The sequence below is a fragment of the Rhinolophus ferrumequinum genome, chromosome 3 (assembly GCF_004115265.2).
Source record: "Rhinolophus ferrumequinum isolate MPI-CBG mRhiFer1 chromosome 3, mRhiFer1_v1.p, whole genome shotgun sequence".
Lineage (NCBI taxonomy): Eukaryota > Metazoa > Chordata > Mammalia > Chiroptera > Rhinolophidae > Rhinolophus > Rhinolophus ferrumequinum.
In genome coordinates this window covers 102,332,390-102,358,571 of record NC_046286.1, presented here as the reverse complement: position 1 = coordinate 102,358,571, position 26,182 = coordinate 102,332,390, and the positions used below count along the sequence as shown (strand labels likewise).

General features: G+C 40.4%; 1 protein-coding gene across 2 annotated transcripts in view; it reads left to right on the top strand.

The window, feature by feature from the left end:
• Positions 1-26,182, top strand: part of PRKN (parkin RBR E3 ubiquitin protein ligase) — a 1,123,097-nt gene that overhangs the window by 746,543 nt on the left and 350,372 nt on the right. For both annotated transcript variants that reach the window (XM_033103449.1, XM_033103448.1), the window contains exon 7: positions 11,767-11,903. In XM_033103449.1, coding sequence (XP_032959340.1) covers positions 11,767-11,903 — 137 coding nt within the window. The remainder of the gene's footprint in view (positions 1-11,766; positions 11,904-26,182) is intronic.

Sequence of the window (26,182 nt, the reverse complement as noted above, 5' to 3'; positions counted from 1 at the left end):
GCTGCTCCTCCCTCTGGAGCCCTCTTCTGCTACATCTGTGCACAGCGTGTCATTCGGGGGTCGGCGTAAATGTCCGGCCGACCCAATTGGTAGCAGAGTCCCATGGCCCCACCCCATTTTCTTGTATCACTTTTCATCAGCTAATCAAAGTTCCCTTTTCCTTTCTGCCATGTGGGAGTTGCATGCACTGGACACTCTCTGGGTGAAACCTGGTCAGCTTAATCAAAAGAATGGCCTGAATGAAGGGCGGTAATGTTTGTTTGCAGCCTTGAGAAGGCTTAGCGCAAACCAGTGAGCTGCTACAGATCTCTTACCACTGCGAACGTGTGATGTCTGACTCCTTGGCGCTTCTGTTTACCTTCACTTTCTGTCCCTGATCACTCTCAGTCATTCATTCGTTTTGTCCGACAGTCAGTTTGTGAATCACTGAGAGCACGAGCATTTACTAAACCCCAGCTGTAGGCCAGGCACTGGGGACAGCAGAGGACAGACAGCCTTTGTCTTTACGGAGTCAAGAGCGTGTGCGAGAAACCTTTTCTGTAAAGGGCCAGGCGATCGTCTGGCCTGTGTGGTCCATACGGGCCAGTGACTGCCACCCAACTCTGCCTTTAGGGAACAAAAGCAACCATAGACAACATGCAAATAAAACTTTATTTACAAAGCAGGCGGTGGGCACAGTGGCCCCCAGCTGGAGTGTGCGGACCTCTGGTCTAGAGAGAATGTGGACAATGAAACATAACTGAACACACTGTGGTAGGTGCTATGAGAAAGCCCTGGGGGTGTCTGGGGACGGAGCACAGCAGAGGTCACGTGGCTCTGTCCATGCCCCTCTGTCCTCTGCTGCTGGCTCTGATCACCAGCTGACCTTCTTGAAAAAGAAAAAGAAAAAAAGGAACTTCAAAATTAAATTAACTTTTGTCGAAAGTGATATAACATATTTTGTTGCTTTTTTTTTTTTAAATATCAATAAAGCTTTTCTGATTTCCTTTCAATAGTCTGGTTCAGGACCTCCCTCCCAACGTGTCTTCCAGGAAGTAAAATCTCCAGAAATCCCCAAATTCTTAGCTTTGCGAACAACACGTGCATTAGTTCAAATGGCTGTGTAAAGCTAGAATCCTACATATGATATGTCTTTTGCACATTATTTCAAGTAAGGTTTATGTTCCACAGGCTGACAGTGAGGAAGAAATGTTGTGATCATACAAATGGAAGATTTTAAAATCTCAGCGTCCAAAAGGTCTTTGGAGAGTGCCATATCTAACCCACCCGTTCACACACTCTCATTTTATTTATTTTATTTTTTTCAAGCAGAAGATATAGGTAATTTTATTTTCATGGGGTATTTTTTTTTATTAGTTTCAGGTGTACAAAACAATGTAATAGACATTTACACCCGTCACAAAGTGATCACCCCCCCAATCTACTACCCCTCTGACATTGTATATAACTGTTACAATTCCATTAACTCTATTCCCTATGCTGTGCTTCACATCCCATGACTCTTTATGTGTGTGTGTGTGTGTGTGTGTGTGTGTATACATATATATACGTATATATTTAATTATAGTTGACATTCAATATTATTCAACTCACACAACCTTAATTTACAGAAATGGTTCTGAGGTCCTGGCACAGCCAACTCACACCACCTTTCCTGGGGTTCTTTCTAATCTTCCCCCAACCGCCAAGGTCTTGGGATGTACAGGGCAGGCAATTAATTGCATCTTTGCACAAATTCCCTTATCCGGGTTTTATACATGAATTCATTTGGATTTTTATTGTTATGCCATGTTGATTTTGGTAATTTTCAGGGACGTATTTTGGCATGCTACTCACTGCATTTCTGGCTATATGTAAAACAAAAAAACTAAATTAGGAAAATCATTTTACCTAATATGCTCCAGAAACTTTTTAATTATGTTGATATTTTAATGCTGAATTCATGTAATGATACCTCAGGAATTTCACAATACCTCCTCATTTTGAGACGTTTTCATTATAGAACTGTTTTAAGATGTCTACAATCTTTCAGGCAGGTTCTTCATTTAAAACTGTTCTATGTCAGAGGACCTGATTTTTAATGTTTCTCCGATAAAATGAATAAAAGACCTGACATCCTAGTAGCATTCATTCATTCATTCACTTTATGAATGAATGAAAGACTGATGAGTAAATCTCTGTGCAAGGTTTGGTGAGATGGCAGCAAAAGATGTAAAATTCCAAGCACTCCGTGTCTGTAAGAATTTCCCATGCTAAGTAGCTCCTAACATCCACGACCACTGGAACGATTCTTAGCACATTAATATTTCCTGTCATGAGATCTGGGGATACACCAGAATAATTTATTTCACAGTGGGGTTCTTATCTAAACAAGATCTGTCTTCATATCTTTCTCAATTTAGCACAGTGCAGTGGAGCTGGGCATTATCCGCTTCTAGCTGTTATTCACAAAAGAAAAAACAAAGGCAGAAACGTGCATGCGTTGGCATATGTTACAGATGGCGACTCCGACAACTGAATAGTTGTGCCACACAGCAGTGCTCTGCGAGCGCTGTGACCCAGAAAGCATTGTATGTTAAACCTGGCATCAGCTTTCGTGAGTTTTACACACAGTCTGAACAGAGGGAGCTCTGAGATTGCAACTCAGAAGAACGTGGCTCTTATAAATATAATTTTGAGCATCCATGGACTTTTATAACTACAATTTTGAGAATTGAAATTAATTCCATTAGTTGGGGGACAGGAAAGTAATGTGATAATTTTTCATGAGATGCGTCTTCCTCTCATGGGCCAAATACCCTTTGGAATTGTTAATTTCATTTCGTTACATGCAACAGTTATTTTGTTATGATTTACCCATTATTTACAATTATTTGTCAGTGTCTGTTTGGTATAAATGCCTTTAGCAAGAAAATTGGGGGATGTCGCTAGTATACCAAGTCATTGTAATGAATTATTACAAAAAAGCATTGACCTCTTTGCTTTTAAAAATTTAACTTTTAAGAAAGAAAAGTTTATTTTTTTAATTCTAAATTGCATTGTCACATTATGGTGTTTGTAGTCTAACACTTCTAGAAGTTAATGGCTTATGTTTGAGTTCAACGTGTCAACAGTAATTACATTTAGAAGTATAAATAAACAATATTAAAATGAAATGTTTTTTTCAAAGATTGACACCATCTGGAGGAAATTAATAATCCATTAATTCTCTTTTGTAACCATGGCTTCATATTTTTATTTTTGCATACGCTGTTTATTGTTAATGGTTCAAAATGATATAAATAATAGGATCTAATTCAACTACATGTAAGGTGTTATATAAACTTAAAACATTGACTTACATATGGGATTTATGAAGCAGTACCATTATGTTTCAGTTTCGTTTTTAATTTCTGGAGGAATTCAGAACTTTGATAAAGGCTAAGGGGATAATATAAAAATATACAATATGGTTCCCTCGCCCTACCTAACTTTATTCCATTTTCAGTGTTTTTACATGCTTTCCTCTCTTCCCTCTAGTTTCTTGATCAGGCTAACTCCTTCTTGCCTTTTAGTTTATATTTTTCTTCTTTCGGGAGACATTCTCTGCCTGACCGACACTGGATTAAGTTGCTTCTCATTAGTTCTCCCCAAATGCCTCAGACTTATATATCTCTCGCCCTTAGACAGAATTCCTTGGGGAGAACTACATGTCCCCCTCCCCGCATGGAACAAAGGTGCCAGCGCATGGCAACTCCTCAGTTGGTGTATGTTTTGAGTTTGAGTGGGTGAGATCTGACATAGGCTCATGAAACAATGCAAATGATATGAAATAAAATATTAAGTTGAATATATAAAAATAATACTTTATAAACATAAGCATTACAGGAAATTAGGAAGTGAGTGGAGAATCAATGTGAGCTGGAGTTTTACTGAAAAAAGCTTCCTGAAGGAGGTTGGATTTGAGCTGAAACTTGACCATGTTGGGGGAAATGAAGACAAGTAAGGAAGAAGTTTGCACACAGGGAGAAGAGCATAAGGAAGAAGGCGGTCTGGAAGCTAAGTGGAGACTGAGCTGAGAGAAACAGAAGAATTTGTGAATGGCAATTTGGGGGATACACATTATGGGGTAAATCTAGCTAGTGGAGGGTTCTGAAAGGCAGAAGGAAATCCTGGGGTGAGAATGCATTAGCACTGGGTAACTATAATTTTGGCCAAGACCTGCTGCGATGAAAGCTACTTTAGAATACCTTCCGCTGAGGTGTGCTGATTAAATTGCATAGGGGGCCAGGGTGGGAGGAGGACAGTCGACATAGCGACATAGCGTGGGTGTGACTTAGCTGTCAGCCAGCATGATGCTAACGAGTTAGAATTCAGATTACACTCGAAGACCTAACCCATTGGCTCTAGAAACCATTACTTTTTCTACTCTTTTTGTTGACTCAGCTATTTCTATAGCTCCTGCTTTGTAGATTCTCTCATAATCAGTAAGTATATATTGAAAGGAAACAGGTCTGAAACAGAAAAAGTGGCTGCTACTTGGAACTCCCATATTTCTCTACATGACAGGAAGTAGAAAAGTTAACACATCAACAGGGATGTGGTTGACTTGATAGGGACCCATTAAGTCAAGAGCCTTTGTCCACAACAGAAGGCCTTACGCAGAGCACTTGCCCCCGACCCCCACCCCACCCCATCTACGTGAGGTCAAGCTTTAGCCCCGCTGCAGAAAAGATGCCCATGAAACTGTACAGTGTTACCTCGCAAGCACTTGTGACAATTTGAAATATGTTGGTGAGTATTATAACCGCAGGATACACAAAAGCATGTTGTCTTCCAGGAATGAATTTGCACATTAATGACAAGCGAGTTTGCAGAGTATTCATCAGTGGGATCAAACTTTGGAACAAATGCTGAGGTTAGAAATTCTCTTGAATTCAATAACATTTAATGCCGCAGATGGGATATAGAATTACTGAAAGAGGATTAAAGAGGAAAAGGAAATTTTGCCAATTAGGAAAGAAGAGAAAGAGTTTATATTTTCTTAATCATTTTCTTCATAGCATATTTACTCTTATCATTTTATATAATGTTTTATTTAAAGCCTTTATAAACAAGGGAAGCCATTTAGTTTGTTTCCTATCTTCCCTCTATATTGACTGAGTAAGAGCTATCATGGGACCGCCCCATGCACCCCAGGCCCTGGGTTAGGTGGTCTAGACCCATCCTTGTTGTAGCACTACTACACTATGACATAATTACTTGTTTGTCTTCAACCCTATAGAACTATGACCTTCTGAGGGGAAGGACCCTGTCTTGTTCACTTTGATGTGACATCGACAGGACAATACCTGGCTTGTAGTGGTTTTTCAAAACTACTGGCAGAATTGACAAAATGAAAGTGATTGTAGGATGTAGACATAGAGTCTTTACCTTGGGTATGCTGCATATGCTGAAATACTGGATCTCCTTGCAAAGCCAGAGTCAACCCTTTTTGTGTGTGTGCAGCAAAGTGGACTAGATAGAGCAGAGAGCACGTGCGCAGAGGAGATGGGAAGAAATTGGAGGTGTAGCTAATGAGCTCGTCCAGGAGCTGTGTGCAGTGCCTTAATAGGATTCTGAGTCCAAGCAGACGAATGGGCAAGTGAACTCAACTTTGGGATTTTAAACTTGGCTGCTAGAAGGAATTTTGAAGGTCATTCAACTGTTGAAGCTTATTTTAATTTCTAAGAGTTGAGTCTATCAATTAGTATGTTGGATGAGAGACCTCTCCAGTGACTGGGCTTTCTCATTTGGCTAACTCACATAATGAACTCACATGACATATGTGGCTGAAATGTGATCTCCGGCACTTCTGCAGGCTGGCCGTGTGTTGGAGACTTTTTTATCTGTAGTGCAGTTGGGCAATTAATAGGTAATGTTGCTAAATGTAGATTAAATGAAAATGTATTTGGTTTCCAAGATTTCAGTCATTTATTTATTTATTATTTATAAGCTATCTCTAACTAAAAGGGATTTAAAGTGACAGTTGAAAAAGATAAATTCAAGTCACTTCATGGTGTAGTTTTCCTCCTCTAATGATTTTTATAGAATTAATTGCTTTATAAAATTCCCAGAACTTCTAACCTCAGTTGTTGATGTCCCGAGGGTTTGTAGACAGCTTTGAGGGATTGCTAACTGGGGCGTGACATCTGTGTGGAGTTGCACAGACTAAATACTGTAAAAACAACACGTGAATTTTTGAGGGGCAAGTTGGGTTAGCCAAATTTAAGGACTGACTTTCTCCCTCCAGTGAGGAAATTTCATTTTTATCTCCTCAATGATTTGCACTTGATGGCTGCATTCTAACTGGCATCGCTTTTCATTGCATTTTGGATGATTCTACTATCCATATATATATATGTGTGTGTATATATATGTATATATGTGTGTGTATACATATGTGTATATTATATATGTATATCCCAACTTGACCCTCAAAAGATTCACGTGTTGTTTTTACAGTATTTAGTCTGTGCCACTCAATATAGATGTTATGCCCCAGTTATCAATCCCTCAAAGCTGTCTACAAACCCTCGGTACGTGAACAACTATGACTCCTGGGAATTTTATATATATGTTGCAAGCACTTGTGGGCTTATATATATTTCTAGATTGATCAATTTGTAGATTGATCAATTATATATCTATATTGATCAATTATATATATATATATATTGATCTATATATATACACACACATATATATACACACACACACACACATATATGCATATATTTGTATTTAATGTTGCTTTTCATTGGAGTGAACGCAGAAACCAGCTCCACTGGCTGACTCGGCACACTCCCTCTGTGCTCTGGACTTTACAGCTTCCGCCTCTTCTGCTCTTGATCTGGATTTTTCTCCATCTGCATTCCCTGGAATCCTGACTCTTCTTCAAATGTCACTACTTGCATAAATCCTTCTCTGATCTGCTAAGTATCCTCTCTTCCTCCTCTAAACCTTATTAGTTGCATTGCTGCATTTGAAAGAAATTATCCCAAAACTTAGTGGCTTCAGATAACAGTAAATGTTATCTCACACCATTGCAGTGCCTCGGGAGTTTGGGAGCAGCTCAGCTGGATGGTTCAGGGCATGCCTTGAAGTTATAGTCAAGATGTCACCTGAGGGCTACAGTCACCTGAAGGCTTGCCTTGGGCTGGACGAGCTGCTTCAGAGGTGACTAACTCAGGTGGCTGCCAAGGCAACAGGCCCCAGGTCCTCTCCACTAGGGACTTCTCCATAGGACGGCTGGAAGGTCCTCGCAACATGGGCGAACTTCTTTCAGAGCAAGTGGCCCAGGAGAGAGCACAGGCCAAAGTCGAGTCCTGGAAATCACTCATTGTCGTTTTTGCATTCTCCCTGTTGTAGCACCGGTCAGTCATTGAGGTGTGGAAACCAGCAGGTGGGGATCACTGGGAGCGTGTCGGAGGTTGCTGAGCACCAAGCCTGCTCACTGCCTGCATCTCTCACTTAACGGAAGTATTCTGCTCTGTATCCATTAGTTGTGTCCCTCTCCTACCCACTTCATTAGATTTAGGTTTTAGACTTGCTTCCTTATCTTTTCATATCTAAAAATTTCTGGGACATTCCATTCGATATGTGTCATGTTGAGTTGACAAGTTACAACCACAGCGTCTCCCTTAATGGGTATAAATGAAGATGTATATGTGAGAAAGAAGTAGACAAACAGAGACAAAAAAATAGATTTTGGCAGATAGATATCTCTATCTAGAGATAGAGGTAGAGATAGAGAGGGAGCGAGAACAAGAACAAATGAGGTAGAGAACAGATTAAACTGCATATTTTATCATATAAATATGAAAACTGTTGCTATTTTATAGATAATAGAGAACTAATCTGCAATAGTTCAAATAGTTTGGACCCCTGTGTAATGATATTCTACTCTGTGATATATGTGGATGGCTGCCGTAGTTTTTGCTACGACTCTTTCAGTTACGCGTAATATTCAGAAGGCCTTTGGATCAGTCCTTTAATAAACGTGGGGAAGTCATTGCTTACAAATAACTCTTCAATAATGTCAAGTGTAGCATTTATAATTCCTTTTACACATGATTGAGAACTTTATGTAACCTTTGATTAACTGCTTTGTAACCTGGCTCACTGGGGCAAAATCATTTCCTAGATTGATCAATTAACATTTCTGTGTAATTTGAGCAAAGGGCACAGAGGAATGTCAGGAGGAACAAAGACCCCAGAGAAGATAAGTTCTGGGAGGTTCTTCTCAGAAATGTCACTCCTATCCATCTTCTCATTCTCATCCCGGAAACCACCAGCACACCATCGTCAAGTTCCTTAGTGACTCGTGTCTGAGTTATTAAAATGACCTCCGAGTGGTTTTCACGACTTCCAGCTTCTGTCCTTCCAAACTGTCCTCAGGACTGGACTTTCTGAAATATCACGCCCTTCCCATGTTTCAGGGCCTTCCGGAATCCAAGGACCGAAGGCCATACGCTAAGTCGGTCTGCTAGAGTCCCCATGGCCACTGCCCCTGGCCAGAACTGTGTCTGTCCCCACCCTTTTCATCTCGCTCTCACTCTTCCTGGGCTCCCGTGCGATATTTGTGCCACATATGTGTCGTGTCCCCAGACTATGCACCGCGACTGTGTACATATGTGTTTCCCAACCAACACTCATACCAATTATGACTCTAAGGTGTTTATTCTTTCATTCAGTGCTGTATTCCACATGTGTTTATTAAGGGCCACTTTAGCCAATGTGGTTGCTCAATGAGTAGCTGAGTAAAGAAAAACATGTATGAATGGGAGCAGAGAAAATATAAAATAAGAACACTCCGTGCGTCTGTGCGCTGGTACCACCTGTAACTATTGATTCCATCACTCGTGTGTTCGGCGTGGTATTTGGTGAGACACGAGTCATGGGGCCGTCAGTCAGGTGTGGCCTCTGTTGTGGCCTCAGGACTTTTCATTCAGTGCCGACAGCTAAGATGGCAGAGTATGAAACGCAGAATAAAAGCACTTTGTGATGGGCTCTGTGGAGGAAAGATAGGAGAAACGGGACGAATCAGTGAAGAGCTGGGCTCCCAAAAAAGTTCCTTGGAGGTCTTTAGTCTTGAACTGGACCTTGCAATTTTGATTTAAATATAAAAACTAGTATTATGCTACAGGAATGGACGACAAAGACTATGTATGAGTCTAGGAGTAAAGGAACTAGAAATACGCTAGGGTATGCAGGGATCACGCCGACCGGGCTGCGTGGAGGACGAGAGAGGACCAGGGGTACGGTACAGCCGGGGTGCTTTGTTTCAGGAGGGTGAAATGGAGAAAAACATGTGGAGTTCCAAGCAAGTTTCCTAACCCAGGTAGGTGCTCCTAAATACTACTGTTCCCCTATTTCCTCTGTTATCTAGCACTTAGGAAGTCAATTATATAGTCCCTCTAGCCATGAAATGATTTGTACTCATTTTCTCGGGTGACTCAACTGATGAATCTAATAACCTTTCTCTGTGTGTCCTGCTAACTTGTTCATAAGTACTAGGGTTATTCTTAATAAAACAGAAGCGATCTTGCCTCATAACTACAATAAAATATCCAACAGGCTGATCCTATACATAACGTGTACATCTGTGTCTATAGCTTCTTTTACTCAAATTCTCAGTGGGGGAGGGGCATTCTGGACAACTGTGTCCTCCATTCGCTGGGTGTGTCTGTCCATGCCCCAAACATCGGGCCTCTAAAACCTTCCCGAACGTGGTGGGCCCCTGGATCTCCACCGGCTTCACCTCACACCACGGCCTCTGATGCAGTTATAACACCATTTTCTGCTGATCTGTTCCTGGTAGAAGGGTGTCATCCGTGAAGTTGAGCAATCACTGTCCTGCGGGTTTGGATGGTCTGAGTCCTTTGGGAACATATTCAAACTAAAGTGCAAAACTGTAGTGTGTCCTGTTGTCCACACATGAACGAGAACTCTTTCTAGTTTTCCTTCTAATACGGATGGGAAAAAACTCATTTGTTAGGCCAATGGCTGCATACCACGTGCCTTACCATGTCTAAGAGTCACTGTGACAATAGTTTACATGCTGACTGCTTTGGCTTTACGTTTTCTTTATAGTTATTCTACAGGGTAATTGCTAAGATTTCTTTATAACCTAGTTATATATAGGAACATTTTTATAAATGTTATAATATTTTCTCCCAGATTTCCATGGGTTGATAGCAGACTAAGCGTCTATACAGGCTCAATCGACCATGTTGCTAAAGGCAGAATGGACAGTATTTTTCACAGAACTTAGCTGTGTGTGAGAGGAGCAGGTAAAACAGCCACTTGGTGGGGTCACAAAGAGTGAATCAGGTGTGTGTGTGCCTGTGCGCATGCGTGACTCAGGCTAGACAGGAAAGCGTTACATTGTATCATCTTCAAGGGGAAAGCTGTTACCAGAAAAAAGGTTGAAAGAACACAGTCATGGCTGAGTTGAAATTGGCCCTGGAAATGGAGTTGGTGTCCCTAAAAGGACTTCAGATGGGAAACAGAAGCACATCAAAATATTCAGTGACAGACACTCTTGCTCAGGTTAAGTTGACCATTTTCCTGTAGCTCCATGACATTAAAATACCAAGGTTGTTTTTCCCCCATTTTGTTTTTTTGGATTAGATATGGCTTTGAAATAAGTGGGAAAACAGAATTTTGGAAACCGTTTAATAGTTTAAAAATTATCTTCTAATATTAATGTTTAGCATCAGTTTTTCTGGGAAAAGAGCTTTTGAAGAACTCTTTTATCTGTTAGGAATTGTGTGTCAAATGAAAACTATTTTGTTATCGTTGCATAGAGAATAGGCTTATCTAATAAACTCCGATGACTTTCTTACTATTAAAATTGCCTCGGGGCTGATGTCAAATTAACATAGTCAATCTGTCTCCTTTTTGTCATAAAATTGTATGGCTCATTTGCCAGCAAAAAAAATTTGTGGTTATTCAGGAGATTTTTTTTTCCTACAGGAATCCAAAAATTTTAGGACGTGTATATATCGATGCATTTGTAATCTCCTAAACTTACTTTGAGAAATTGGATATTTGGGTGAGGTGGGGGTGGCAGAATAGACAAAATGTTGTAGTAGAAGAATCTCTGCTGGGAAATCTTTTAGTTTGAAATCCTACTTTTCTACTTAACAATGAAATATGAGCTCCTGGTTTCACATGCCTGCTTTGCTGTGATAGTAACTTTCTTTTGATTTGGGGGAAGTTCAGATTCTGTATATTATTATAAATTAAATTTAAGGAACATTTATGTAAAACCTTACAATGCCTGGCACTACGAGATTTTCAGTGTAAAGCACGCACAGTATCTACTTTCAAGGAGGTCACAGTCCATCAGAGAGGAGAAACTTGTCAATACTGTGATGTCATGGTGGACCAGTAGAAATACATGTAAGTGTGTGGGTTGATTAGTAAATTAATTGGGGATTATGAATCAGGGAAGTCTTCTAGAAAAAGGGTATATCTGAGCTTGGGTTTAAACAGTTGATTGGTAAATCTGTTAACATCAAAAATATGAAATTAAGAAAATCAGTGTTCTCTATGGTCAGTGGAGTGCTTCCAGCTTTGAAGACATGGTGCTAACATGTACAAGCTCAGTCAGTGCTGAGTAGCAGGTCTGCATACAAAGCATACACTAAGCGACCTAATGGGGTTACCAAGTGCCCTACCACACCTGTCGCTTTTCCACCCTTAGGGGCACTAAAGAAAATGTCCTTCTTACCCATGCAGGAGCCCTGTCCTGGTTTTCCAGTGCAACGACCGCCATGTGATTTGCTTAGACTGTTTCCACTTGTACTGCGTGACGAGACTCAATGACCGGCAGTTTATCCATGATCCTGAGCTCGGCTACTCTCTGCCTTGTGTGGGTAAGTCGAGCACTGTTTCATCCTGTTTTTAATGCTCATTAAGAACAGAAGGCGAACTGTTGATGTGAAATGTGGATATACCCAATCGCTAGCCAGAAGGTTGAAAATTCAAATACCTATTTGATCATTGCTGGGCAAGAAACATTGTTTGGGTCACCAAAAAAGATACAACACTAGGGTATGAAAGAATTGCATTGAATTAGCAAATGCATAACCTGCTTAAAGGCATAGAAAATAAAATTTGAAACATGATTCAGCCAAGGTACATCGAGTATGTCTGTGGGTTCACCCTGTGCCTTATAGGTTTATTACCCTGGATCTAGAGCAGCAGTGTCCAAATTTTTAAATTGTGCTCCCTTAGTGCTACAAATTTTGAGCACACACACACATATGTATGGAAGAACATATATTTAAAAAGAAATGAAAGGAGAATGAGACAAAACCAAAATATTTAAGATTTGATTTTTTTTTTTAGCTTCCAACATTTACAAAACATCCTTTTCTTGGACTATACTATTGTTGTTACATGTACTTTTGTTTTAATTTAGGTGAAATTCACATAACATAGACTTTACCATTTTAAGGTGTGCAATCGGTGGCATTCTGTGTAGTCACGGTGTTAGCACTCACCACTCAGCTCTTTACTTCCAAAACTTTTCCATCACCCGGGAAAAGTAGTCCATATCCATTAAGTAATCACTCCCCAATCCCTCTTGCGCCCATCTCCGGGCACCACTGTGGTCTGCCTCTGGATTTGCCAATTCTGGACACTTCATATAACAGGAATCACGCCATATGTGTCCCTTCATGTCTGCCTTCTTAGCATGATGTGTTTGAAGTTCATCCAAGTTGTCTCATGTGTCTTCATTCCTTTTTATGGCTGAATGATATTTCATTATCTGGACATGTGACAATTTGTTTATTCATTCATTTGTGATGGGCACTTGCGTTGTTTCCTCCATTTGGTTATTCCAAATAATGCTGTGTCATGTGGTAATTGTATGGTTAGCTGTTTGAAGAACTAAGAGCTACCAAACAATTTTCCATAGCTGCTGCATCATTTTGCATTACCACCAGGGACTTGTAAGCATTCCTGTTTCTTCACAGCCTCACACCACCTGTTATTTTTCAGTGTTTTTTAAATAACCCTCCTATTAAGTGTGAAGTGGTATCTAATTGTGGTTTGATTTGCATTTGCTTTGTGACCAGTAATGTTGAATATCTTCTCATATGCTTGTTTGCCATTTAAATATCTATTGGGAGAAATGCCTATTCAAGTCCTTTGTGTATTTTTTAATTGGGTTGTTTGTCTTGTTGTTGAGTAGAAAGCATTCTTGATGTATTCTGGATACTGGACCCATATCAGATACATGATTGGCAAACACTTCTCCTATTGTATAGGTTGGTGATAACGTCCTTTGGTACACAGAACTTTTTAATATTGATGAAGTTCAGTTTATCTCTTTTTTCTGTAGTTGCTTGTGCTTTTGGTATCAAATGTAAGAATCCATTGCCAAATCCAAGGTCATGAAAATGTACCCCTATGTTTTCTTTTAATAGCTTAGCTCTTGTATTTAGGTCATTGATCCATTTTGAGTTAATTTTTATATATGGAGTGAGGTAAGGGTCCCTATTTCATTATATATTTGTTTTCAGTTACTGCAGTGTGAGTAAATATGCTTCACTGATTGTGAAAATTCTGGTTGGAAACTATGTGATACCTTGACTGAATGGGCAGGTTTTTTTAAGTTCAGTTTATTTCAATACTTAGTTTTAATGTTGATCAGAGCTGAAAAACATAATCACAATTATTTCACAGATCCAAATGGAAGGAGGTAATTGCATTGTTAACTTTGTCAATTATGATCTAGTTGTTTTTCAAATATATCTGCCATCAATGCAATGATTTTTACATTTATATAATGATTTTTACATTATATATTATGTGATGTATAATACATAATTATATTATGTATTATACATCACATAATATATATGTCAATATATTGTTAAGAAAAACTCATTGAAAGGTATTGTGTTTTTATATTTTTAACAAAAGGGTTCAAAAGTCAGTGAAACATTGATTTGAAGTTTGGAAGATTCTGTTTTCTGTTTTTAATGTGACACTGTATTGATAAACCTTCCTCCTTCACAAAACCATATAACATAGAAACATTTCTAAATCTCCATTTTCAAATCTCTTCATAGTCAAGGTACTTTTAAAAATCAGTTTATTTCTCACTGATTTTTAAATTTTAAACCTTTCTCATTATAGAAAATTATAAAATACTAAGTAAAGAAAAATAGAACAATTGCCCCGCTTGTACACATTAGATAGGCTTTCTAGTATAACAAGAAATCCTATATACTATATACTAGGTTGGTCACTGTTTCTAGACCTAGTTGAAAGGGAAACATATTTTTGTTTGTTTGTTTGTTTTTTTAAAGTATAAACTACAATGTTAGTTATACGGACATTTCCAGTTCCAATTCAGGGTTATGGAATTTTTATTTAAAGTCACTAATCTTACAACTGTTGTCGCTTCTTCTCTTAGAAAAAATGCTAATACTAAGTGATATCAACATAATTACTCATCTGTCTTAAGTTACAATGCACACATAATAGTATCAGTATTAAAATACTGACACCATCACCAAAGTATGAGTATGGAAAACAATATTAAGATTTTTGCAGCTTGTTTTGTCATTAGGATATATTCCTATAGGGACATAGAACCATGTACAGTTACTGTATAGTTATGTCACCAATCACATACAAATTTTATTTTTCTTTGAATTGCTTTGAAAATTTATTTTGTTTTTTTATAATTATGTAAAATATTAACATAATTCCAAAGTCGAAACTATAAAACAAGTTACGTTCAAAGAAAGAGGTTTTATCCTATTCATTTCAGTATTCCTTTTCTTCCCCATATAGAGGTAAATAAAGGTAAAACTTATTTGAAAAATCTCCCACTTTAAACACATGTGAACAAATTACTAGTGACATTAATATGGATTTGTGTCATCCCTTTCTTAAGTAGAAAGTGGGACACTGCGCATGTTTTTTCTCCACCTTTGTTTTTTCCCCCACTATACATTATATATCATATTCTGGAGATCACTCCCTAGTAATAGTGTATGGATATTTTCTCCATTTAAAAAAAATAGCTCACTGAATTCCATTGTGTGTATATACCTTACTTTTTCTTATTGGTAAATGCTTAGTTTTCGTTTTTGTATTAGAAATATTGCTGCAATGAATACACTTGTGTGCACACATATTTTCATAATTTTGTCAGACTATCATTAAGATAGATTCCTAGAAGTGGAGTTACTGTATCAAAGGGAAAATGTATGTTTATTTTTCTTTCCAAATTCCTCTCCTAAGTCTCTGCCATTTTTCCTTCCCACCGGTAATGGGTAAAGGCAGCAGTTTCTCCTACTGCCTCATGGGCAGAGTGTGTAAAAGACTTTCGGATTTTTTTCCCAATCTTATATTTGAGAAAAGGTATTTCTACACAGTTCTTTTTTTCCCCTTATTTTGAAAAAGATTGAGTACTCTTTGATAAGTTTAAGATCCTTTTGCATTTCTTTGTCCCAATCATTTTAAAAATATCACCTTTTCTTTAAGAGACAGGTTAAGTGACTATATTGAATATATATTTTTTCAAAAATATTTTCTGTATAGCACACTATTGACAGTACTTTACAGTCACAGGAAAGGTAAACAAAGTTGACTCACTTATATTTTTATAAAGAATGTATGTAAACTAGCTTTCATTTTGCTAGTTCTTTGCCAGAAGATAACTAACAACCTCTCTGTGACACAAAAGGTCTGCGTGACCAAGCTCTGTCTCACTGAAATGCATTATATGGATTATAATATAGGATTGTTATCTTTTAAATACCTTTAAATTTTTTAATTAACCTTGTACTTCCTTAGAACTTTATGCACTCCTGTCCTGTTTTCAATTTCTTTGTTTTAATAGTGAGTGGGCCAGGGAATGTATGAATTTTAAATATGCTACTTTGTGTTTTTTCTTTGGAATCCTTTTAAATATATTTTGTGAATGCATCTACCTCATTATTGGTTATTTAAGCATAATGCTCCATAAAATCTTGCTTGCATTTTTCAAAATGCCACTTACTATTGAAAACGTATCTTCCATGGTTTCTCTTTCCTTACTTTTCAACAACAATAAGCAGAAAGCTACCTATAAATGTATTTTGTTACTAAAAGAGAATGTAGTAAAGGAGCATAGGCTGCGGCAGGTTAGAAGCAGCTGTACTGAAATCCAATTGTGTAACAAGCGTTCTACACCCCAGAATTAATTCCAATACTTATTTCTTCGTATCTTCAACATTTAATATATATGCTGGCCCACCCCTTATGTGTGCTTTCGCTTTCCAAGACTTCAGTTATTCCCTGTCAATGACGGGCTGAAAATATTCAATGGAAAATTCCAGAAATAAGCAATTCATAAAGTTTACATTGCACACTGTTCTGAGTAGTGTGATGAAATCTTGCACCATCCCACTTTGTCCCTCCAGAAGGTGAATCACACCAATTAGTCACTTTGCATCCGTCTTGGTTATCAAATCGACTGTTGCGATGTCACACTGTCACAGTACTTGTGTTAAGTCAACCTTGTGTTACTAATGGCTCCAAAGTGCAAGAGTAGTGATGCTGACACTTGGGATAGGCCAACAAGAAGCTGTAATTTGTTTCCTTTCAATGAAAAGTTGAGGATGGTACAGTAAGAGTTTGAGTCAGACGTGGGGAGGAGTGGAGTCCTAATTTATAAATTAAACTTTATCATAGTATGTATGTATAAAAAAGAACATAGTATATATATAGGGTTCGGTACTATTTGCCATTTCAGCCATCCACTGGTGATCTTAGAAGGTGCCCCCCATGGATAAGGGGGACTACTACATTCCAAAAGTACTTACTCATTACAAGGTACAGTTGTGTGCCACAGTGTTGTTTGTCATGTACTATTTCAGCCCTTACTTTTTTTTTTACTGTGACTCAAGTTATGTTATCATAGAATTTTTTATAAAACAACAAACTGGCTTGTCTTAAATCCTTACTCCACAGAGACACTCGTCTCAGTGTCCCTTTCTTGATTTTTAATGTCTTGCTAAGTGTAATGGCTTCATGTCCTCCTTAGTTTATATCTCAGGGCCTATCAGACACTCAAGGTGAGGTTCTCTGTCAGGAGTAATGGCACCTCACTTTGTGAGTGCTGTCATATTTCTCTTTTGACTTGTGCGTCCTTTATCAGTACTATCTTGAATTAATGGTTTCTTTGCAGGAACCTTGAATCTTCTTAGGTCACTTATGTGTTTTAACAGTTAAGTTAAAATGAGATGATTTATACATGATTCTTTTAGCCACGCACAGGTAATCTTCTGTGAAAGGGAACTAATGAGAGAGGGTCCCACTCTCTGAGTCTTTGTTGTGAGACGCCCACAGCATATCCCTTTACAGCGGGTGGCACGTGGTCATCTGAAATGCAGATCAGGTCTGAGAGGTACCAGTCTTAGTAAAGCTGAAGTGTTTCATATTTTAAATAATACCTGTGTGAGCCCTATTACCCTCCAGAAATAAATAAATCATGTCTGCACACACTCGGGAGTGTACACAGCATCAGAGAAGCCAAGTTCAAATCCAAGCTCTGAGACTCTCTACCTGTATAATGTAGCTCAACTTACTTAACCTTCTGTGCCTCTGTTTAAGGTAAAATAGGAATAATACAATGTCACCTATTCCATACATTGTTATGTGCATGCATTAAAATAATGTCATATAAAGTGGCTGTTGGTTAAACGCTGGGGACGGTGAGCACACAGTGAATATTTGCTGTTGTTATTTTGATTGTTATGTAACCATGTATTCCCTAGGACAGTGTATACAATGTGTGTGCACACAGGTGTATGTTCATAGAGGAGTGCGTATTTCGACATTCCTTGACTGTAGGTTGGCATTTCCCTTAGCTCAATGCTTCAGTCAACCCCTTACCAAGCTTTACTTCCTCACCCATCTGTCTGGCCAGCGTTTCCCCTTGTTTTACTTGACTTTGTCTTAATTAACAGAGCATAGAACAAGACCCATAAAATAAAGTAATAAAGCAGAAATAGAAAATCAGGCTTTTCAAACTCTAAAGAGAAACAGCAGACGATCAGGAACAAGAATTAACTGAATCCATATTGTTTCCATTGCACAATGGAGAAGACTGTGGGGTTAATTAAAAGGTTATGCCAACGTCTATGAATCTTATTAATAAAACCCAATAATATGTATGAAAAGCAAAAATAATGGTTCATCTGTAAAGGAACTAAGACTGTATTGAAAAGTCAGCCTTATGGGAGCTGGGTGACTCCAGTGAGGTTCAAAGTCCACACCAGACCCACGCAGCCAGGTGGGTGTGCCATGAGGCTCGGAGCTGTCCTGGGGGACTCCTGGCCAGCCCCAGCATCTCTGTGGGAAATGGCTGGACCTCAAGAGTCAGCCCCGGTGTGAGCTTCGGTTTGGGGAAGCTTAGAAGTGGACCTTGTCGATGTCTCTGAGGAGATGTCCATTTTCCTTTCTCCATGCCAGTTTACAATGCCTAGCCAGATGGTGGTGGGGCCCTGTGGTGACTGCTCGCTCCTTCTGGGATGTGATTCTTCCAAGAAGATTAAAGCATGATTTATGTATGTCATCAAGGGTCATTTTATTCCTAAAACCATCGCTTCCTTTCTACAATCAAGTTCATATCTAACTGGGAGAGATGGTTTCTCTAGCACTGGAATCCACAGTAGGGGTCCACGCCTTTACTTTCCTGTCCTGGGAGGGAGGGGCTTGCATGGGGCTGTGAGTGGGATAGATTCATTGGTCAGTGAGCATGTAAATTGGCTTGATGTTTGTATTCCTACTTGGGCATAGGCCAAAGGACCCCTGTTGCCCACAAACTAGGATGAATTATCCTGCTAGAGTGGCATGAGTGTTACTGAAAGCTGATGTGAAGTAGGTACCTAGCTCACGTACGGTCCTGTTTGAGACTGTTCTTCCACCTTTGTAGTATAAACACAACTCTTTAACCCTCACCCGTTCCCTGATCAATACAAAACAGCCCTATCCACAAAATTCATTGTTTAGTATCTCCAGAGCCTGATGGGGCAGGGTGCGGGGAGGGAAAGGGAAAATTCACTAGTGTTTGAATAGACATTATGAGAGAGAGAAAAAAAAACTGGGATCAGTTTTCTGGCACTATTAAATATGTATCAAAAAAATAGAGGCCGTAGTAGAATTAGCAAACTATTTTTCAAACTGCAGTGTTCCATCAGAAGCCACAAAAGTGCTAGATAAAGCCTTCCTTCCTAGTGCCAACTGGCACACATACCAACATGTTGCTAACAGTGTCCATATAAAGTCACCATTTCTATGTAAATGTCTAATAATGCTTATCACCAAAGCATATGCAATAAGGTGTTTTCTACCATATGCTAGTCTTTGAAACCTCTGTCAAGATTTTTAAACAAAACACCTTCAAAACTCAATTTTAGACATGCACATTCTTTAAAATATGGCTAGTAAACAATGAACCAACTTTTTTCATAGTTCTATGATGAACAATTAAAACTGTTTTAAAATACCTTTCAGGTACAAATCTTCCTTTCTTTGTGTGAGATCTTCCTTCGACCAGAAGTTGTGTTATGCTTTGTAAGAGTGGAATAACGAATTTTATTTCCCCGAGAGTAAAAGCAGGTAATGCTTGGAGCTGTTCCTGAGTACTTACTGTATAAAGGGTGTCACGTGCGTCCACTTAATCCCCACACAGCCCATTGGGATGGAAGTTGTCATTATTTCCGTGTTATAGATGAAGCATTTGAGGCTTGCTGACGTTCTTTAAACTGCACATGGTGATACAGCTAGTAAGTCCAAAGTCGAGTGCAAGGTCAGCTAGCTGTGGCCCCAGAACGTGCACCCAGAATCACTGAGTGAATAGGGAAGGCAACTATGCACTTGAGAGTCCTATGGAGAAGGTCAAGGGAAGAGTACCTCTCATTTTTAGCAGTTTTCTCCTATGTAGTCCAGCACTGAACGTGAAGACATCATTCTTATTGTCCAGGGAAGCAGTGAAGGTTCATTCTGATTGGGTACCCAGCATCGCCGCATTAGGAAAGGAGAGCTGAGGCTTCCACCCAGGAGTGACTGACTCCATAGCTCCACGTCCCCCTGCCCTCCTGCTCTCCTCTCTGGGCTGGTCCTCAGCTCTAGAGCTGCATTTCGGTACCACGGCTGTTTTTAAAAATCCCCGTGCCCAGTCCGTGCCTCAGGCCAATTCAAGGCCCCATGTTTGAAAGTAGGACCAGTGCCGGGTGAGCATTCCACAAGCAGCAAGGTGTTGTCACTGGGAGGCCAGAGCATTAATAAGGACAGAAGTGCCTCTCTGCCCTGGTCTGTTCTGTCCGTGAGTGACTCGATTTTCTTGCCAGCGTAGGTTTCCAATAAATGTTGATGAAGTCGAAAATATGATTGGCAAACACAGCCTCAATGGCGTATTTCCAGAGCCTCTGACAAACTGTTGCATGAAGCTATGGGAAAACCTCATACTTATTTTGAATATTTGCTGTGCTTTTGCCATGTCTGCGAGTAGTAGCATTCCATCTAGGAGTTATTTTGAAATGCCAGAATACTTTCTGCATCTGCTCTTAACCCTGACTGTCACTCACGCAGCTTGGTGGAGCGTCATGATTTGGGGCTGATTTACTCTAGCGTGCTGCTCTAGAATTGATGTGGTCAAGACGATGTAAAACACATTCACCCCTAGTGCGTCGTGAGCCCCGGCAGCACAGCTTCCTGTAGCCTCGGGGTGTCCGAGGGCGTGTCCCACCTCCCCGATGACACGCCATTGCCGTGACCCCTGAGCCATCCCACCGTATCCCCTCCTCCGCCTTCGGTGCCTGGCTTTTCTCCTTCCAGGTCATTTTTCACATAATTCCAGGTCTCCTGTAACTTAGAATGGCATTGCCTTCCTATCTAATATGTCCACTCACCAACTAGAGTCTGTCAGGTCTGCAGTGTCTTCGCGGGCAGTACTAACCATGAGGCAGAGAGTTCTGGTCCTTTCGAGGTGCAGAGATCTCTTGCTGCCCAGAGAGTCAAGAAGACTGGCTTCTAGACAGCTAGTTAGGGAGCTAAACATAAAAGCTGAAATATTTCTTTTTTTTAAACATTTCTCTACCAAATGCACATAAATAATCAAGTCAATATACTTCCTAAAACCACATTGAAAAATACGGAAATATATTAAAAGCTAGATCTCCAAATAAGATATGCAAATGAACAATGCACATATTAAAGTTCAATATAATTAGTTGCTAAATACTTGCTAACTTAAAGCATAGCATATAATTTGATGGATACACATTTAAAGCAGTTCAAATATAACTGTTCAAAAAAAACAGTTCAAAAAAACACACACGTGTGTGTGTGTGGAAAGGGGAGTATGGTCTGGCTGTGTGCCCAGGATGAGAAGCAAACAGGGCTGCAAATGCGTGGCCATCTCGAACCCTAATGAGCAAGATGGTGACACATAAAATGTCCTGATGACTGTTTAGCTTTCCATCCCCGCCTGCGACAGGAACAGCTCTGGATTAAGCAGCTTCTTGCTAAGGAGTGACTGCTCCATGGGCAAGGACCGGAAGAGAGCTGTAGGAATTCAGGAGCCCATTCTAGCCGAGTCAGCAGGCGCCATCTGTACCGTCCAGTCAGGTGTCTGGCCTTGGAAACGCTGCCTTTCCAGACACTGCTCCAGACAGGACAGCGGGCTTTCCTATCCGTGTGGCATACTGTGTGTTTTTAGTGGATTGCAAATGGCTGACTTATGCGCCTGTTGGAAATGGTGCCAGCAGCTCTGCGTCCTCGTCTTCAGGAGGCCCCCCGTGTCTAGTGAACTGCCCGGCTCTCACTGTGCTTGTTTCTACTTCCCCAGCTCCCTTTCATCTTCATCTCTTGCATCTCACAGAGTGGTTAAAAGTAACATTTTAGAAAACAGAAGTAAGACAGGAATGCTAGGAATAGCGAGCAGAGAGGGCAAACTCGTTTCTTCCCACCCGCTTCTGCCCCAAACTCTTAAGGTGATTCCACCTTGGTTTATAATGGGAAAAGCAAATCATTTTTAAGTATAAATGTATTCGTTAAACAAAGAGTTCTAGAAAGACACCTGTAAGTGCCTAAGGTAGCTATCTACAAGATGTTCAAAATTGCTGTCTTTAGGCTTTCTTCTTCTGTTTTCTCAAAACGTGTATATCTACACCCCTTCCCTGGCCTTCTGGGCAGTCCGCACCGTTTCCAGGTCTGTGCACCCCAGCATCAGAATGGGGTGCTCTCCTGAGGCTGGAAAGATAACCAGAGTCAATAGAGTATTAATTGACCTTTAAGTAGATTGTTTCACAGGGATTGATGTATTCTTAATTTTATTTTAATTTATTGGGGTGACAATTGTTAGTAAAATTACATAGATTTCAGGTGTACAATTCTGTATTACATCATCTATAAATCCCATTGTGTGTTCACCACCCAGAGTCAGTTCTCCTTCCATCACCATCTACCACCCCCACCCCCCTTACCCTCTGGTAACCACTAAACTATTGTCTGTGTCTATGAGTTTTTGTTTCTCATTTGTTTGTCTTGTTCTTTTGTTGTTTTTGGTTTATATACCACATATCAATGAAATCATACAGTTCTCTGCTTTTTCTGTCTGACTTATTTCGCTTAGCATTATACTCTCAAGATCCAACCATGTTGTCACAAATGGTCCTATTTCATCTTTTCTTACCACCGAATAGTATTCCATTGTGTATATATACCACAACTTCTTTATCCATTCATCTGTCGAAGGACATTTTGGTTGTTTCCATGTCTTGGCCACCGTAAACAAAGCTGCAATGAACATTGGAGCACACAATGTCTTTATGGATAAATGTTTTCAGATTTTTTGGGTAGATACCCAGGAGAGGGATTGCTGGGTGATGTATTCTTACATTTATTATGAGACGTAGTAAGCGTGGCAGCACCCAGAAGCCTCCAGGGCCCTCCCCTGCCCCCACCTCCTCCCACCCGCCTCCAGGCAGCTGTTATCCTGACCTTTATGACACCATCCCCTTGCTTTTCCTCACAGTGTCACCACCTATGCATACCAATCCATAAATAATACAGCTACGTGCCTGCTTTTAACTTTCAAATGGACGCTTGAAAGGTTTTGCCGAATTTCCCTCACCGGCATCTAGATTCTAGTTATTCCCTAGTCAGAAAAATCTGACTACGGCACAAAGTAGTCCAATATTCAGGATTTTTATTCTCGTTTTTGCTATGTATATTTTGTTAAGCACACTAGGTAATGGCTGTGTTTATTTTTATCTTCCTCATCTCAGTTGCTATCCGATGTGAAAATAGTTTTTTGTTTGTTTTTTCTTTCATCAATTTTGAATTCACAATCAGAGGTATAAAAGCAATCTAGAGTAGGGACCATGAAGAGCTACTTGGTCAAGAAGGCCCATGTTTTCACAATTGGGTGCGCATAAGTCTTCTGTTAGTATTCTGAATTTTAAAAAGCGCCACTCGCTGGGTTCACTGTGCTGTGCTTGCCGGTAATTCCATGCACCACTCTCAGGAGCTCCGCATCTCATTTTTTGGCGGTTCCACCTGAGCTGCCCCGTGGTTTATTCAGGAGCGTTGCAAGGGCTGAGAGCGGACTCAAGAGCCACTGACTTACAGCTGCCTGAAGGGGGGAGGGGTTGGGGGTGGGGGTTATAGGCTCCAGGGACCAGGCCTCGTGAGTCTCCCCATCTGGGGACATGAGCTGTGTGCTGTATCCTCTCCGGCTACACGGCTCCAGAACCCATCACAACTTTATTCTGAGGAAATCAGGGCCGTTGGTGGCAAGAAAATTCAAGTTTACTTGAGATAGAAATTACTTTGGATTTTAATTGTTCTAGCTGCCGAGTGTTTACTGTCATTGTTCTCCATCGTCATCCACAGGCCATATTCAGTGCCTGCTGGTGCTGTGTTCAGTTCTGTATGTTACTTTGACCACTTACAGTGTGTACGTGTGAGCACATGCACACACGCACACACACACACACACACGCAGGAACTGTGATAAAGCTTCCTTACTGTGTGATGTCTTGTATTAATGAGACTTCATGCACAGAAATTGCTATGAGCTGCTGACCTCCAACTATCTTTGAAATAATTAATAATGTGCTTAGAGGGGGTGATTTACATATTCATGAGAATTTATATCATTTGGTTCTAAGCAGGACAGTGAAACAATTCAATGTTTTAAATGCACACCAATTTAGCAAGAGAGGGAGTAGTTTAATATTCTAATGTCAAGATGGAAATAAATATATAATATCTGCACCCCAAGCAATTATGTATTTCCAGTAAAATCTGAATGCCTTCCAGGTTGTCTTATACATTTTACTACTGATTTTAGTTAACAGTTTGGAAAATTAATATTTCTTATATTTTCTGCTTTTACTAGAAATCCTTTATCTTGGACTTGTATATTTATAGAGGGAAACGTTATGAAAAGCAGTGGAAGTACTAAAGGAGGGGGGATAAGAAAAGGGTTTATAGGAGTGGTGTATTATTTTGTCCGACGTCTTTCCCAAACTCACTCTCTCCTTCTCTCCCCCTCCTGCCAGTAACAGCTCTTTCTTGTGGTTCATATGTAAGGATGCTTTTGTAATTGGACACTGTTCGTCTGCTGGGGTATAACAAAATACCACAGACCCGGTGGCTTACACAACAGACACTGACTTTCTCCCCGTTCTAGAGGCTGCAAGGCCAAGATCCAGATGCCCGTTTTGGTGTCCTCCTGGGCTCACTGATGGCTGCCCTCATGCTTCCTCCTCACATGACTGTCCCACTGTGGATGCAGCCGTGGCGTCCCGCTGTGTGTGCTCATCTCTTCTCACAAGGATGCTACTCAGACGGGAGCCCACCCCAAAGTCCTCATTTTAACTTGGTTACCCCTGTAAGGCCCCATCTCCAGATAGAGTCACATCCTGAGATACTGGGGGTTGGGGCTCCAACGCAGGAATTTTTGAGGGACACAGTTCAGTCCATCACAGCTTACCTTCTAGATTCTGAAATAGTTTTCAAATACTGGGCGCCTTCCAACTTAGAGACAGTCTGTTGACATGAAACGTGTACCCAAGTTCTGTTCCACAGTGGTTTCACTGCCTGGTGTTCCTGAAGACATGTCTTCTTCTCCATCCGTCCGCATCCCACACCCTCACCCTCCTCAGGGTTGGCTGGTTTCCCACGTGCCAACTGCAGTGTGTGTAACGATTACAAGGACCATTATGCCAGTCATCTAACTGTAAACCTGGACTCAAGAACAAACATTTCATGGAGGAAACTCTGACCTTTGCCATCCTTGTAAAAGTAAAAATGTAACAGCCTCTGAGATGGAGGCGGTTACGATGGCATATGCAGCCCTGTCTCATAAGTTCCCCCAGGTGAATTGTCACAAAGCAGGGCCTCTAACAAAAGTTTTACTGGTTATTGTAGCCTAAACCACTATAACCAACAGGATGCAAAATGCAGTGGCTCACACACAAATGCAGCTTAATTTTTGCCTGGTTCGGGGGCCCGTGTTAGGTGGGTAAGAGGTTTTCTTCAAAGTGGTGTTTGTATGTTTTGGCTCTACCATCTCTTTGGGACTTATCAGTATTGTCGTGCTCAGACGGCTCCCGGGATTCAGGGTCCAGCTGTCAGAGGGGAAAGAAGTGATAAATGAGACATGCATCTTTCTTACGAACCCTAGCATGGACATGGCACACATCTCTTCATTCCGTTGGCTGGGATATAGCCATTTGGCTTTATGTGCTGCAAGGGAGCCTGGGAAATGAAGTCCAGATAAACATCCAGGTACAGAGGAGAAGAATTGAGCAGGACACCTGACAGTCTCTTCGCAGAGGTTTTCTTCTGGAGTGGGGCGGTTCAGCTTGCAGTGGGCAGACTTGGTTGCACGACCATGATTCCGGGGGCATGGGCTAAGTGCCGACTTTGCAGCCTGACGGCACTGAGACACCAGACCTGCTACCAGGTGGTCAGCTGATTTTCTCATCTAAAATGAAAGTACGTAAGTCTGAACTCAGAGAGAACGGGGTAAGATTGTATGTACAAAGTCCTGGCACAGTTCCTGATGCAGAATAAGTGTTCTATATATGCTAGCTTCCCAGTCGCCACCAAGTATACACTCTGATTTCAG